Source organism: Eubalaena glacialis, chromosome 6 (assembly GCF_028564815.1).
Source record: "Eubalaena glacialis isolate mEubGla1 chromosome 6, mEubGla1.1.hap2.+ XY, whole genome shotgun sequence".
Lineage (NCBI taxonomy): Eukaryota > Metazoa > Chordata > Mammalia > Artiodactyla > Balaenidae > Eubalaena > Eubalaena glacialis.
Window position 1 is genome coordinate 150178128 of NC_083721.1, and position 14154 is coordinate 150192281.

Consider the following 14154-nt stretch of genomic DNA (forward strand, 5'->3'; position numbering starts at 1 on the left):
CATGGCACACTCTGGAGGGTGCCTTTCTGCGGGAGGTGGGCACGGCATGGGCAGGGATGGGGAGCCCTGGCCAACAGCACCCGGGGGCTCCGTTCTCACTTCTGATGCCTTTTGCTTGGCTCGAGCCCTCCACACGCCAGCTGGAGGAGGCCTCCGCAGGCTGGGGGAAGCCCTCTGCTTTGGGTCACCTCCAGGGACTGAGCTGTGTACACTGGGCAAACTTGAGGGCAGAGTGGAGAATTTACTAGTACGACTTCTCTGCCCTGGTTCGCAACCATCCATCGCCTTGCTGCTCACAGGGTGGGTGTCAGCAGCTTGGGCGTCATCTGGAGACTTGTTGGAAATGCAGAATCCCAGCCCCCTCCCCAGACCTACTGGGGCAGAAGCATCACGTGTGCAAGCCCTCAGGCGCTGCGCACACGCCAGGCCCCCACGTCCACCGGGGCCTTCTAGCACCTCGGCCTGCTGTCCAGTGACCGCCGTGCCGTGGCCTCTCCACTATCTGCTGTTGTCAGCAGCGCTCCCTGCCAGGAGCAGTCCTCCCGCTCACCCTTCCTGGTCCTTGTGATGACGATGACCGGCCCAGGGGGTTCTCACCCAATTCCCGACAGGCAGGTGGGCAAAGGAGCACCCAGGGAGGTTAAAGACGGTCCCCTGAGGCCAGGACTGATTGCTGGTCTTCCAGGAAGTTGTGATGGGATCAGAGGATCCTACACTGCCCGACGGTGACCCTCTTTGCCTAGGGTCACGGTGGACAGGCAGGAACCGGGCAGCCAGGGTGGGAGGCGTGGGAAGCGGGGCAGAGAGGGCAGGGGGTACTGGCTCTGGGAGCCTGCTGAGCCGCCACCGCTGAATGGCTGGTGGGTGCACCGCGGGTGACAAGACCGTGGCCTGCCTCCAAGGTCCGCAGACTTTGCTGTGCATCAGTAAATGACCCCCAGACTTTCCAATTTAGTAGGTCTCTGTTAGAGAATCTGAGCTCCTAACAACTTCCCAGGGCATCGATGCTTCTGGTCTGAGCCCACACTTTGAGAACCACTGAGGAATCCACTTCCCATTTTTCTTCCCCCATCTCCCCTGTTACTGCTCACGTCTAAGTTTTAGCACGAAGAAAAGCAAGGATGATTCTTTCACTGTCTTGTTGCCAGGTCCCCAGGGTCAACAGGAGCAGCCCAGGCCCTCCAAAGTGTGGTCAAAGTTGTGGGTACAACCTGGGGAAGAATTTTTAAATCTATTACATAACAAACGCTGGCAGCATTGACCTTTTTGGAATTATCCAGGAGGTTCTTCTGTTTATTTTATTTTACTTTTTTTATTGTTTGTTTTGGGGGCAGTGAGTGGATGGGAAAGAAAGCTGGTTTCTGTCTTGTTTCAGAATCAATGACGATATTTTGGGGCAACTGCTGGCATGGCAAAGCCTAGGAAGGTTACTGGTTCTCCGGGTGCAGACGGAATTGATGGAATAATCACAGGTACAGCTTCTGTCTCTCTCTCTCTGTCCGTCTCTCTGTCTTTCTCACATAGACTGAGCTAAGGGAAAAGGTACACAGAAAGTCTGGGCGTGATTCTGATGCACAGTGAAGTTTGGTCACTGCTACTTCCGGCATCCTTCAGACCTCCTTTCTGGTCTTTCTAATCCCTGCCACCCCGAAATACGGCCTGTCTCACCTGCGTGTCTACTTTACAGCTCTCTTATGAAGATCAACTGATAAAAGGAACATGGTCACACATTAAAAAGGTAGGGAGGTGTACACACACACACACATAGGGTGAACTTTTTAAGAAATAAAAATATTTTAATAACATAGCTTTGGCCTGGAGTGGTCTTCAGTGGCTTACTATGGATGTTAATAATTTCCATTTAATCTGTGAGTCTGTGGGGCATTTGAATCACCATCTGTGATACCTCTAAAGGTTTGAAAAATAGGAGGGAAATTATACAAGGAAATATGACAATTTTAACTAAAATTAAATGCCCAAATGTAACTACCTCACAAGCTTTCCCGTTGATAAATATCAGAGTAGGAAAAAAATTTTCTTTTAAGCCTTTGGGTATTTACTGGAAAATACAATTGCTAGAAGTAAAACCACATACAAAGTAAAAGCCTTCTGTTACATTATTAAGCTTTATATCCATAATAGGTCTCGGATACTAGAAAAAAACATATATATGAATTGACCCAAGTTAACACATCAGGAATACAATTAAATTTGAGCTCGTTTGTGACTTCCCTGAAGATTTTTTACCCATGAGGACAACACATTATTTGCTAAAATATTTGGAAGGTGTTAAAAATAAGAGTACAAATATTTGGCACAATTGAATCTACTGGATAGCTTCTTACAGCTAGTAGCCTACAGTCCACTCCCTGAACATGTGTGCTCACACACACGTGTGTTTGTGCACACGAGATCAAACTCGGAGACTGAGGATAGGCGAGGCTTGCAGGCTCACCACTGGGGACTGCGGGGAAGGCTGCTTTTTGCCTCTGTGGATCAAAGTGCTTGAGCTGCTCAAAGGGGCGGGCAGGGGGCCCTAACGGACCTCCGGAGCCTGCCCTGCCTACCTCTTCCCGTCTCTGCCGCAGCTTGCTTCATGCTTTTCCATCTCGGGGCGGCCTTCCTTCTGGACTTTTGCTTTCTTCCAAGTCCTCACTTCTGTCTCATCTCTGCCAATTCCAAATCCCATCCACTTCCAATTCTATCATCTTCTCCTCGAAGCCCTCTCAGATGGCCTCAGTGGGAAATGATTCTACCTCATTTGAATACACTTGGTGGCCCATGTAACCACTCATCTGGCATCTAGGCACTTATTACTATTACTTTTACTGTAGTTATGCAGGTACACATCTAAGATATGAACTTCTCAAGGTGGGGGGATATGCCTTGAGTATCTTTGTCTACTGTGTAGACGGCACTGGTCCAAATGGTGGAGGATTGAGGGAGTGAATAAACCTGTGTTTATACATGCACTCAACCAATGTTTATTGAGCAACTACTATGGGGTCAGGCCTTGTTCGAGATGCTGAGGTGACAGCAATGAACAATGTATCCTCAAGGAACCTCCATACAGTGAAGGAAGACAGACAATAAATGAAAAGAATACTCTCATGGAAGAATTTTAGTTTGTGGTAAGACTGGAGATGACCTAATAATACACGGGGCTCAGAAGGTAGGGTGGTCAGCCAGGCCCCTTTGAGAAGTGATGTGTGAGCTTTAACTTGCAGAACGTCAAGAAGGCAGCCTTCCACCGATGCAGAGGACATTTTAGGCAGAGGGCAAACCCAGTGCAAAGTCCCAAGGTCAGAAAGGAGGCCCGTGTGGTTAGGCCCAGAGGTGGCATGAGATAAAGGATGGAAGGCTGGCAAGGGTCCCATCACGATGGGCCTTCAGGGCCATGGAGGGGAGATGGGCAAATTTTAAATGCCATTGGGCACCACTGAAGGGCTTTAAACAGGGGAGCAGCATGACGAAGTTTATGGTTCTATGTGGAGAAGGGATGTGGGTTCCAAGGAAGAGGCGGGAGAACAGCAGCAGTGGTTTGGGCAGGAGATGAAGTGGGCTGGACCACGGGGGCAGCAGGAGAGATGGAGAAAAGTGGGACTTGGAGACATATCTAGGGAGCCCAGGGCAGGGGTTTCTGATGGACTGGAGATGGGGTGGAGGTCAATAAGGAATCCAGCGCGTATCCTCTGGGGCAGTGGAGGGGGGGACCTATAGAAGGAGAGATTCAGGGCTGTGTGCAGGTGTGGGCTTCAACCCTAGCTCAGCACTACAGGTGGCTGGTATGACACAAATCAAGACGAACTGGGGCTTTGTGCTTTGACTGTTGCATCAGAATTGTTCAAGGTGAGTAGGAAGTGCTATCGGTTGACTTCTTTGCAAGTGGCTGTCTCAGAGCTGAGGGCTTCTTGGCTTGGGTCTCTGGCACATGCAGAGGGGATGGGGCCAGACAGGACTCTTCTCTTCCTCTGAGTGATCACCATGTGTCTCCCCGCACCTTTGTGATGGGGAACAAATGGTGATGAGAGGTCCCTGGGCCTTGGGCCTTTTCCTGGGATGAGCAGGGATGGGATGGTACGGGTGGTGGTGCAGGGATGATGCACATTGTAACTCCGTAGGAGGTTGTTAACAACATGCGAAGCACTTATATGTATTACTTTTACACCATTGATAAGGGCATAAAGGCATCCGAGACTTAGAGATGGGAAGTAACTTACCCAAAGTCACATAATTAAAAAGCAACAGAGGCAAGCAACAAACCCAGGCTGTCTGGTTCCAATTTCTATGCACATATCTACTAGACTACGCTGCCTTCTTCTGATGTAATTATAATCATTTTGGGTGACAGAAGCCTTCCTGGCTTGATTGCACTTGTTTTATGACCACACGTGGTCAAATCACCCATCCTGCATCACCCTTCTGCTTATGTCCCTTTTCTGAGGCTATTCCCATTGAGAATTTGTGTCATCAGACAGTAGCTCTGCCAGGGGAAAAGTAGGGCAGGCCCACCCTGGTTCTGATGGTCACGTTTTATACCTGGTGGAAAATCCACCCAAAGCCATACCTTTGCATGTGAACTAAGGGAGCAAAGTAATACGGAGACAGGCTGGGACCTGGGACCCTTTGCTGCAGGGCTTGCACCCGCACAAACGTCTCCTCCAGCAAGAAAATACAAAGAAACTATAAGGGACTAAAAATAGCTGCGTGCATGCACAGTTGGGGCAAATTATGGACAAGACACAAAAAGACCAAAAAAAAAAACCCCACCTGCCGCTTCTGAGGAGTCGGGAGCAAAAGCACAGTACTGGCCATGCCCCCTGCACACGACACCACCAAGGGGCGGGCAGACCACCTAGGACATCCCTCTGGCCCGACCCCTGGCCCCGCCCCTACCCTCACCCCATGTAAGGAACCTGCTTGCCCCCCACGCCCCCCAGGGAGCTAGCAAGGGCACCTGCTACTTGTTCCTGCTCCCCCCTGCTGCAGCAGGGACCCCAATAAAGCCTTGCCTGAACTCCTCATCTGGCCTCTGGTCAATTTCTATTGATTAGGGAGTCCAAGAACTCTGGTGGGTAAAAACAACACAGTGTTCAGCAGACACTACTGTTGCCGTACAGAGTTTACTCCAATCCGATGCCTTCCACATCTGGGAGTGCAGATATGAGCTGCCTTGGTGGAGAGACTCTGCTTTCCCTTGTTTGCCACCACCGGCCTCTTGCCCCCTCTCAGTCCACATCTACTTTTCATCATCACTGTCACCACACAGGAATCGGCACTTCTGCACCATCAGAGATCTGAGTGGATTGGAGAATGACTTAAATGTTTTCGGAAGTAGTTTTAAAGAGTGGCTGTAGAATTACTGTGAAAATCTGCATGGCTTTTGCAAAAGTTCCTTACTTGCCAATGACTCATTTTCACAGGCGTATTGATTTGAAACCCAGGTTCAACCACCCATCTCTGTTTATGACTTGAGTCCTGGTCTTAGGGTAAAAAAACGATGAAGACGTTCCTTTTGGGAAGTAAGTTACTTTCCCATTCCAGATAAATGAATACGTCTAGCTTTTATAACAACATATAATTTTTAATCCCTTATGACATTGCCACACTATTATTAACATAATAGGCCTCCTCAAATTCTTTTCCAGAACAAGATGCGCAATCATCACATAAAAATAAATGAAATAATATACGTAGCAGTGTTGTAAGCAAAAAAAGTATTGGCCACACAAGAAATGCAAATCTGAATGTGCAGAAGCCAGTTCAGGACATGGATACTATGTAGCAAAGCTGTCTTTAATGAAGGATTCTTTTTTTAGAGATTTTTTTGATGTGGACCATTTTTAAAGTCTTTATTGAATTGGTTATAATATTGTTTCTGTTTTATGTTTTGGTGTTTTGGCCGGGGGGCATGTGGGATCTTAGCTCCCGGACCAGGGATTGAACCCGCACCCCGTGCTTTGGAAGGTGAAGTCTTAACAACTGGACTACCAGGAAAGTCCCTAATGAAGGATTCTTAATGTCCTTGCAGGAATAATTCACCCCTCAAAAGCGTGAACTTTTTATCCTGAGCATAAATACTCAGAGTCACCCTGCTGCAGGGGGTGTGCGTAAATGTGTCAAGTGGCTAAGACACAGGGCTTAGCTGCGCTGTTTCTGAGGATGGGCCCGTGGAACTGGATGGTTTGTTACACAGATATGTACTGGGCTCTGTTCTGGTTATCTACTGCTGTGTAACAAACTCCCCCAAAACTTAGTGGCTGAAAACAACAAATTTTCACTCTCTCTCAGAGTTCTGTGGATTGATGGGCTCAGCTGGGTGGTTCTCACTTGGGGTCCCTCATGAAATGGCAGCAGAGTCTGGTGTCACCTGCAGGCTTTCTTACTCACATTTCTGGTGCCTGGGCTGGTTGGGAGTCTCTCCAAATGGCTGGCTTGAGCTTCCTCACAGCATGGTGGTCTCAAGGCAGTTGGACTTATTTTTTTACATGGCAGTTGGCTGCCCTCAGAGAGACCAGATGGCGTCCCTCTCCAAGATAACCAGTGCGGAACTGCAAGCCTTCTTATAACTCAGCCTTAGAAGTCACTCTGCCCAAATCCATTGCTTCAAGGAATCACAGCCCAGCCCAGCCTCAAGGGAAGAGAGGAATAGACTCTACCTCTCCATGGGAGAGAATGGGCCGTGAAGACAGGGAGGAAAGAATTTATTGGCAGTCACCTTGGTGAAAAGGTACCACACGTTTCGACCACGTTGCATAGTGTGGTGGTTAAGAGCATGGATCCTGGAGCTGGGCTGTGTCCATCACCACTGCTTACTAGCTGGGGGATTGAGGGTAAATCTCCTTAACTTCTTTGTCTCCGTTTGTAAAATGGAGATATGAACCACATCTACCTACATAGGTTGGTTGACATAGGGAGTTAATATCTGGAAAGCACTTACACTGGTACCTGTCACTTGGCCAGGGCCATCCAAGTGTCTCCTAACTTAACTGTTAGTGGCTGCCATCAACAGAGTGTGTTAGAACCTGCTTGTTAACAACAATGAAGGTAATTGTTGGAGGGCAGGTGGATTATGGGTAAGCTTTTTCTTTCCAAAAATTTCCTTTAAGGTTGTTGTTATACCGTCTTCATGAAACAAAACAAACCAAACCAAACAAAAAACTAGCCCATTATAATGGTGATGTTGAGGCGTGAAGATGATGATAGCACTATATCTCCTTGTTCAGATGAGGAGTGCCCTCACCTACCCGGGAGATACAAACAGACCCACAGAATATCCGATGCTGGGACTGAGTGAGGTCCTCATAAAGCTTCATGTCATAAACTAAGAGCTGGGTCAGTCTCTGAGACGGCCAAACACCAGCCGGTGGTGGGACCGGTAGTCCATCTGGGAACTTGGGACAACAGACCTGAGTTGGCCTTTGGGCCTGGCCCAGCCACTTTCTGGCATTGTGATCTTCGGGCGAGACACTGAAGGCTTGGTTTGTGTACCTATAAAACGGGGATAGTGATTCCAGCCTACCTACCCCAAAGCGCTGTGAAGTCCAAAGAAGAAATAGAAGGAAGGACTTTCACGATGGTTAGTTTTTATAAAAACATCAAACATTGATATTCCAAGGGTCTGGAAAGGCCTGTTTTTCTTTACACTCCCCTCCCCCATCCCTTCTCCCCGTTCCCATTGTCCTCCTGGACACGAGATAATTTATTTTAAACTCAACATTTTGACTTCTATTGGCATAAAAATACGTTTGAGATATGAGTCACTTCATTCTAGGGGTGATTCTAAAGGGGATATTTTGGAGTGAGTTTAGGGGACTAGGTATGTATATAAATGGGCATCTGAAGGAAGAAATAGGTATAAAAAGGGAAAGCTAGCAGGTAAAGAATTTTGCTAATTAGTTGATCCAGGGCTGCCCTTACAGCAAAAGCAAAGAGATAAAAGTGCATTAGAATTCAGTGACTCACAGGCAGGAGAAGGTCAGACAGACCTGGGTTTATATCCCGGCTCTGCACTCTGCTCCAGCCAATAAGATGCAGCGAGGACACCAGCATCCCGGATTCTGAGGACCAAACGGAGCGCGCAGAGGTGGAAGCGGAAGGGGCGGGGCCTTACCAGGAACTTCCGCTTCTGCTTCCAGTGGCTGCCTTGGGCGTTGGTGGCCACGTGGGCCTCGGTGACGGTCTTGATGAGCTCCCACTCCTGGTCGGTGGGCTCGGGCTTGTGACCGATGGATCTCTGCAGCTCCTCCCGCCGCCTCTTCTCCCGGTTCTCCTCGATCAGCTTCCTCTTGGCCAGACGCTTGCTGTCGTCCAGGACCACTGGGGGCGGGGAGGGACACAGAACAGACACTCCCCAGACACCTGGCAGACCCGCGGGGGCTCGGGCCGGTGCATAGCCCGCTCAGGGGGCCTGCAGGGGTCACCCTGGGCCATTTCTCCCTTGGCAGCAAACTGCTATGGACGAGCCATCTTCCACCACTAGCCCCGGCACCAAACTCCCGATGCCTAGCCAGCTTTCTAGAACAAAGATGGGGGCGGGGCGGGGGGATGGGGGCTGGACACTGGGCATCTCAGCCCCACAGAGGGGGGACCCTAGATAAGAATGAACCAGAGACAGGTAAAGCCCATCCTACCTATAGGTTCACAGGTGTGTCTGTCTAGCCAATCATCTGAATTCACTCTTAGGGTTTCTGTTCCTTCCCTCCACCCCCCAAATGGCTCTTACTAAGAAGAACTTCAGGTTCAAAAAGTTCTTGAGCAGTAAACAGAGGCTGGCGATCCCTTCCTCAAAGGAAAAAGGAGTCTAACTCTTCATTCGTTTCCTGAAGGCTGATTGGAGTGTGGCGGGGCCTAGCGCACGCCTCACAGGCACTCACTTTGCATTTCTCTCTCCCTGGTCAACCCTCAAAGGTGATTAAAGAGCCCAGGCTTTGGAATCTAGAAAGACTCGGGTTTGAATCCCGATACTACCACATTCTAGCTGTGTGACCTTTGGCAGGTTACTGAGGCTCTCTGAGCTTTCATTTCTTCCCATATAAAATCCCATCAAGGGACTTCCCTGGCGGTCTAGTGGTTAAGACTTCTCTTTCCAATGCAGGTGTTGCAGGTTCCACCCCTGGTTGGGGAGCTAAGATCCCACATGCCTCGCGGCCAAAAATCCAAAACATAAAACAGAAGCAATATTGTAACAAATTCAATAAAGACTTAAAAAATGATCTACATCAAAAAAAATATTTAGAAAAATCGGATCAATGATACCTACTTTGCAGGGTATCAGTGTGATAATGCACTACACGTGCTCAGGAAGTAGAGCCATGACTTTTATCATTTATGCAAAAGGGAAATAAGAAGGGAAGGTAACAAGAAACCTATATTTCTGTGGTTAATTTCCAAAACGAAACCATTTCACCAGACTCTCAGTAGCTCTCAGTGGCATGGAAAGACTCAGGTTTCGTACTACAGAGTCATAGGGTTTTACCACTGGAGGGTCCTCAGCTCTTATCTAGTGCAACTCCCTCCTTCACAGAGGAGGAAGGAGATCATGACTTCCTTAAAGTCACACAGCAAGTTCATGGCAGAGCCAAGGCAAGACCCAGGACCCCTGACTGTGGTCCTACAATATCACTGTCCTAGGGCCATTTCTTGAGGAAGCTGCGACCTGGTAGGAAAGAAAAAAAGCAAACGTAGCAGAGGAAGAGAACCAGAGGTGCCTGGCAAATCCACAAACAGAAGAATGAAACCCCAATCGTGGAGATGTGATTGGCTCATCAGAGTCAGGGGAGCACTTAGACATGTGGGCAGGATGGGTGAGCCCTGTGAAGTCATCATGATTCACTCCTTAAGGGAGACGAGGAATGGGCTACACTCATAACCTCACTCCCCAAATGCTTCCCTGGTGCCAGGGATCGTGGCATTGGATGTGCGTTATCTAATTTATTCCTGAAAACCACCTGTGGGGCTGGCGATAACTTCACACAAGGAAACCGGAAGTTAAGTCGGATGGGCACACAGCTAGTAAGTGGCAGGCCTGGGACGCCAACAGCTTTTCTGATTATAAAACCTGAGCTCTTGTAATGCTTCACAAGCAAGCAAGGTGCACTCAAATTTCCACCCAGTGTAGATCAACACTGAGTTTTTAAACTTCATCAACATTCATATCTTTAACTTCTTAATAAAACAGTGCAATGGACGTTCAACAGGTCACTCATTTCCATAGAACCTTAGCAGGCATTTTGTTGGCAACCGCTAAAAGCCTTTCAAAGATCAAGACAAAGAACTCAGCCAGAGGTGAAGGATTAAACCAGGGTTTCCAGCCTCATGCCCAGACACAACCCTCCTCTTTTTTTTTTTTTAAGAAAAGATTCCTCTTTCTGTCTTCTTTAATGGGCAAACCAGGACGTCCCAGAGATTTTTTGTTGTTGTTCTAGCTGAGAGAACCCTGTATATCGCATAAATGCAGCTGTGACTATTTCCTCTTCACAAGGAAAAATCCTCATTGCGTTCTTTTTGCTTTCCTTTTTTCTTTTCTTTCTTTTACTTTAAACTGAAAGTTGGACTCCTCCATTGATGTGCAAAAAAATGTATGCCAGTGGAAACCAGAAACCCTGATGCCTGGCCAAAGGGAGGTCACATGTTGTGAATGACACGATTCTTATTTCATAATTAGATTAATTAAAGTGACTGGTGTAAATCCCTTGCACAGTGTGGGGAGAAGAGACCCCAACGGCTAATCTCACCACCATATGCTGTGGCACTTTGAAAACTGGGTAGGATGACTTCAGCTTGGAATGTTTTTATGGCTAAAAATATAACAAAAAAACCAACTGCATAATGAGTCATGCAATAGCACTCAAGTTCACATTCTTTAGAAATTTCTGAACACGATGTTTTCTACCAGTGCCCTGACTCCAAAAATGTCCACAAAATAAATTCCTGCCTCTGCTTTTGAAAAAATATTAGTCCTTGTGGTTCTCATCGCATGAATGTTGTGTGGAAAATTACACCTTATCGAGGTGGAGGGACAAGACCTCTCATCTGTAACCTCCGTGCAGACAGAGTACTGCTGACTGTCCTGCAAGCATGTTGGGGACAATTTAACCTCTGTCCCTCACCCATCACCTGGATGCCTTGGGAGTCAGGAGTTGATGGGGAGGGTAGGCTGGAAACCGCCCAGCCATGGCTGGGAGTGAGGGTCCCTGAGAATGCTGGGTGCTCTCCCTCTGTCCACCTGCGTTCCTGCTTTCTTTCCTGCCTGGTTGATTTCCTTGAGCCAGCCTTTTCCCCAGTCAACACTCCTTGAATATGAAGCAAAGGAAGAAGGTTACTTACAATCTGTTGCCATGCCAACGTAGATGCATTTTTTAAAGCGACATTCCTGGCACTGATTTCTTGTAACTTTGTCTATGACACATTTTCCTTCATATTTACAGGAATAGGATGGATGGAGATTTTTCTGAATGGTTCTTCTAAAGAAACCCTACATGAAAAAGAAAGACCCAAGACAACCATTTCATATTTTCTAGAAATAAGTGACTCCAGCATTTTGTATCTTCCTGACTGCGATGGATGGTTTTAGACCTTACCTCTGTACGGGCCTATAGCTCTACCTATTCAAATATAGGGCAGTTGGCCCAAAGTGAATCTAAATAATTCTAAATCTGAGGGAGATGTCAGAGGCTACGGAGTCTCTTCTTATCTTTTTTGGCATTTACTCAAGGCTAACGGGAAAATCTCATGTTCGCGTTTATGTTTTCTAAACGATGAGTCATATAAATAAATTATATTATTTCATGCCATAATTGTGTTGCTAAATGAAGCTCTGAAGAGGTTTGCTACACTTTATACTGGAGAAATAAGAGCTGGATACTTGTGATGCTTTATTAATTAATTAATTTAATCATTTAGTATTTAAAGGGATGCATTAATTGCCTTTAGAGATTTAGTTTAATTCTGGTTTCGACTCTTGAGATGGCCATGATCAGCTCAGATAGCCCTTGAAACAACAGTCCTTGGGGAGGAGAAAATTCCAAGTTCTTTACCAAATTTTCCCGTAGCTCATGGCACTGGAGTTTTCCTTTCCTAGCACCCTTTTTCTCCAATATCTGTAGACATGCGCCCTAAAGTTCAATGTTTCTTCTTCTCTCAAGGCATGGGAGAGGGCCACCTGAGAATACAATGCAGTTCCAGGCTTTGGTGACTTACATAACATCCTCAAGGCTGCGTCATATGAGAACCTTTCTGGACAGGATACTCAAGTCTGGTAGGAATTTAGAACGGCAGAAAGCACGTATTGTGAGGGGCGCATTGCAAAGTGCTGCAGACAAGTGCCATGGCCTCTGTCTCTCCTACAACCTTCTGAGGTCAGTATTCTTAATATCTCCACTGTGGGGATTAAAAAGCTAAGCCTTAGACAGGTTAAATCACTTGCCCCAAATCACATGGCAAGTACATGCTGGAACTCGGCCTGGAACCCAGGAGTTGGCTTACATGATATAGATTGAGTCCAATTTTACTGTATTATTTAAATGTTTTAGATGAACATATTATAAACAGTCCCCTCTCACCCGCCCCTCAGAATAACCACATCGTTTTATGGTTTAGTAGAATAGCAAGGCACAACAAATTTTGAAGGATGTTGTCCACTAAACCTTAAAGGGACCTCCAACTTTGTTGCATAAATTGGACGGAAATGCCAGTTCATCTAGGCTAACCCAAATTGTAATTATCCCGTTTAACTTGCCCTGGCTTTATGTACTTATACCACTTGCATATTCCTCACTCAGACACAGGAGCTCTTTCTTGTAATGAAGAGGTCCAAGGTAGGATTTTCTACTCGGCATAGCAGAATAAAATGGAAAAATAACAGCAGTAACTGAAGCTCATGGACTTGGTTTCGGGGCATGTTTGCAAACTCCTGATATCACTATTGCTCAATTCCTAACAGAAGAACTGTCAAATTGTATTTGGCTTTGCATCCTTAAACACTGAGTCTATTAGTTTGAATGACGTCGATGAACTGTCCTAAGATTCCCGAAAGCACACACGGGGCAGCTGCTGACATGTGTCTCCCGGGTGTTCAAGGTGGGCGGTCCTGCCAAAGCTTGGATGTCAGGGCCTGCACAGAACGAAAAACAAGCTGCCCCCGCTCCTCCAACCCATCCCCCTCCCTCCAATCCACCCTTCAAGGGTTACACTTGCTTGAAAGACAGAAGAAACTCAGAGATTCTGGCAAGGAGACATATGTCACCGACAGGGAGGAGGGAGGACTGGCTAGCATCCTCTTTCTGGAGGATGCAAAGCGACCTAAGTCCGGGGCCTCCAGTGAGCATGCCGGCTGCTGCTCTGAAGATGGGAGATCGTTACTGTGGAGTTGGGAGACCTTTTCTCCCCCATCTGCTCACGCTGGCTTGTGTTCTGGGTGGCGGGAGCCTACTGGGGAGTCAGCCAACAGGAAGGTGGGAACAGGTGATATACCAGATGCAGAGGTAACGTGCATTTCTCCAAAAAGGCTACTCTGAGCTTTTACAAGGAATGAATGAAATAACTTATACTTGGCTTATTTGGAAAAAATGTTGAGGTCGCAGGCTTCACTATTCATAGTGCCATCTTTTCTGTGGCTTATCTTGCTGACTCTTCTCGGACACTTCATGGACCAAATCCCTTTTAAGATGTTGGCCTTCCCTAAGCTATGCTAAAAGCATATTTTCCCACATGAAGGGACCACTTTATTTGAGTAAATGTTAAAGATGGTAGGTCCCTTAATTTTAAAAAGGGACAAAAATTAATTTTTGGATGTGAACTTGGATAGAAAATACTTAACAGAATCTACTTATAAAAAGCTCTTTTTAGCAGTGAGCTGACAAAAGAGATGTCCCAGGGACTGAATAAGAACATATCTTTCATTGATGATTTGTGGGTGAGCGGAGGTTTTGCTTTATAAATTGACATCAGACTCGTTTCTCTGCATTTTGAGAAGAACTGGATCCATTCCTTAGTGGTCCAAAATGATGCACTAATCAGTGCTACAAGGAACTGTCACCCTCTTAGTTCAATATTTGGGCAACTGTTAAAAAAGCTTAGAGTCTTTCTTTAAAAAGTGATTTACTCGGGGCAGTATCAACATTCTTTCTACAAAAGATGCATAAAAACTGGCCC

The 14154-nt window shown here is 46.9% G+C and overlaps 1 protein-coding gene across 12 annotated transcripts in view; it reads right to left on the reverse strand.

The window, feature by feature from the left end:
• The window catches only part of THRB (thyroid hormone receptor beta), a 395093-nt gene that overhangs the window by 15138 nt on the left and 365801 nt on the right, over nt 1-14154 (reverse strand). For all 12 annotated transcript variants that reach the window (XM_061194742.1, XM_061194736.1, XM_061194743.1 and 9 more), the window contains 2 exons: nt 11329-11476; nt 8114-8319 (listed from right to left, as the gene is read on the reverse strand). In XM_061194742.1, the coding sequence (XP_061050725.1) occupies nt 8114-8319; nt 11329-11476 (354 nt within the window). The remainder of the gene's footprint in view (nt 1-8113; nt 8320-11328; nt 11477-14154) is intronic.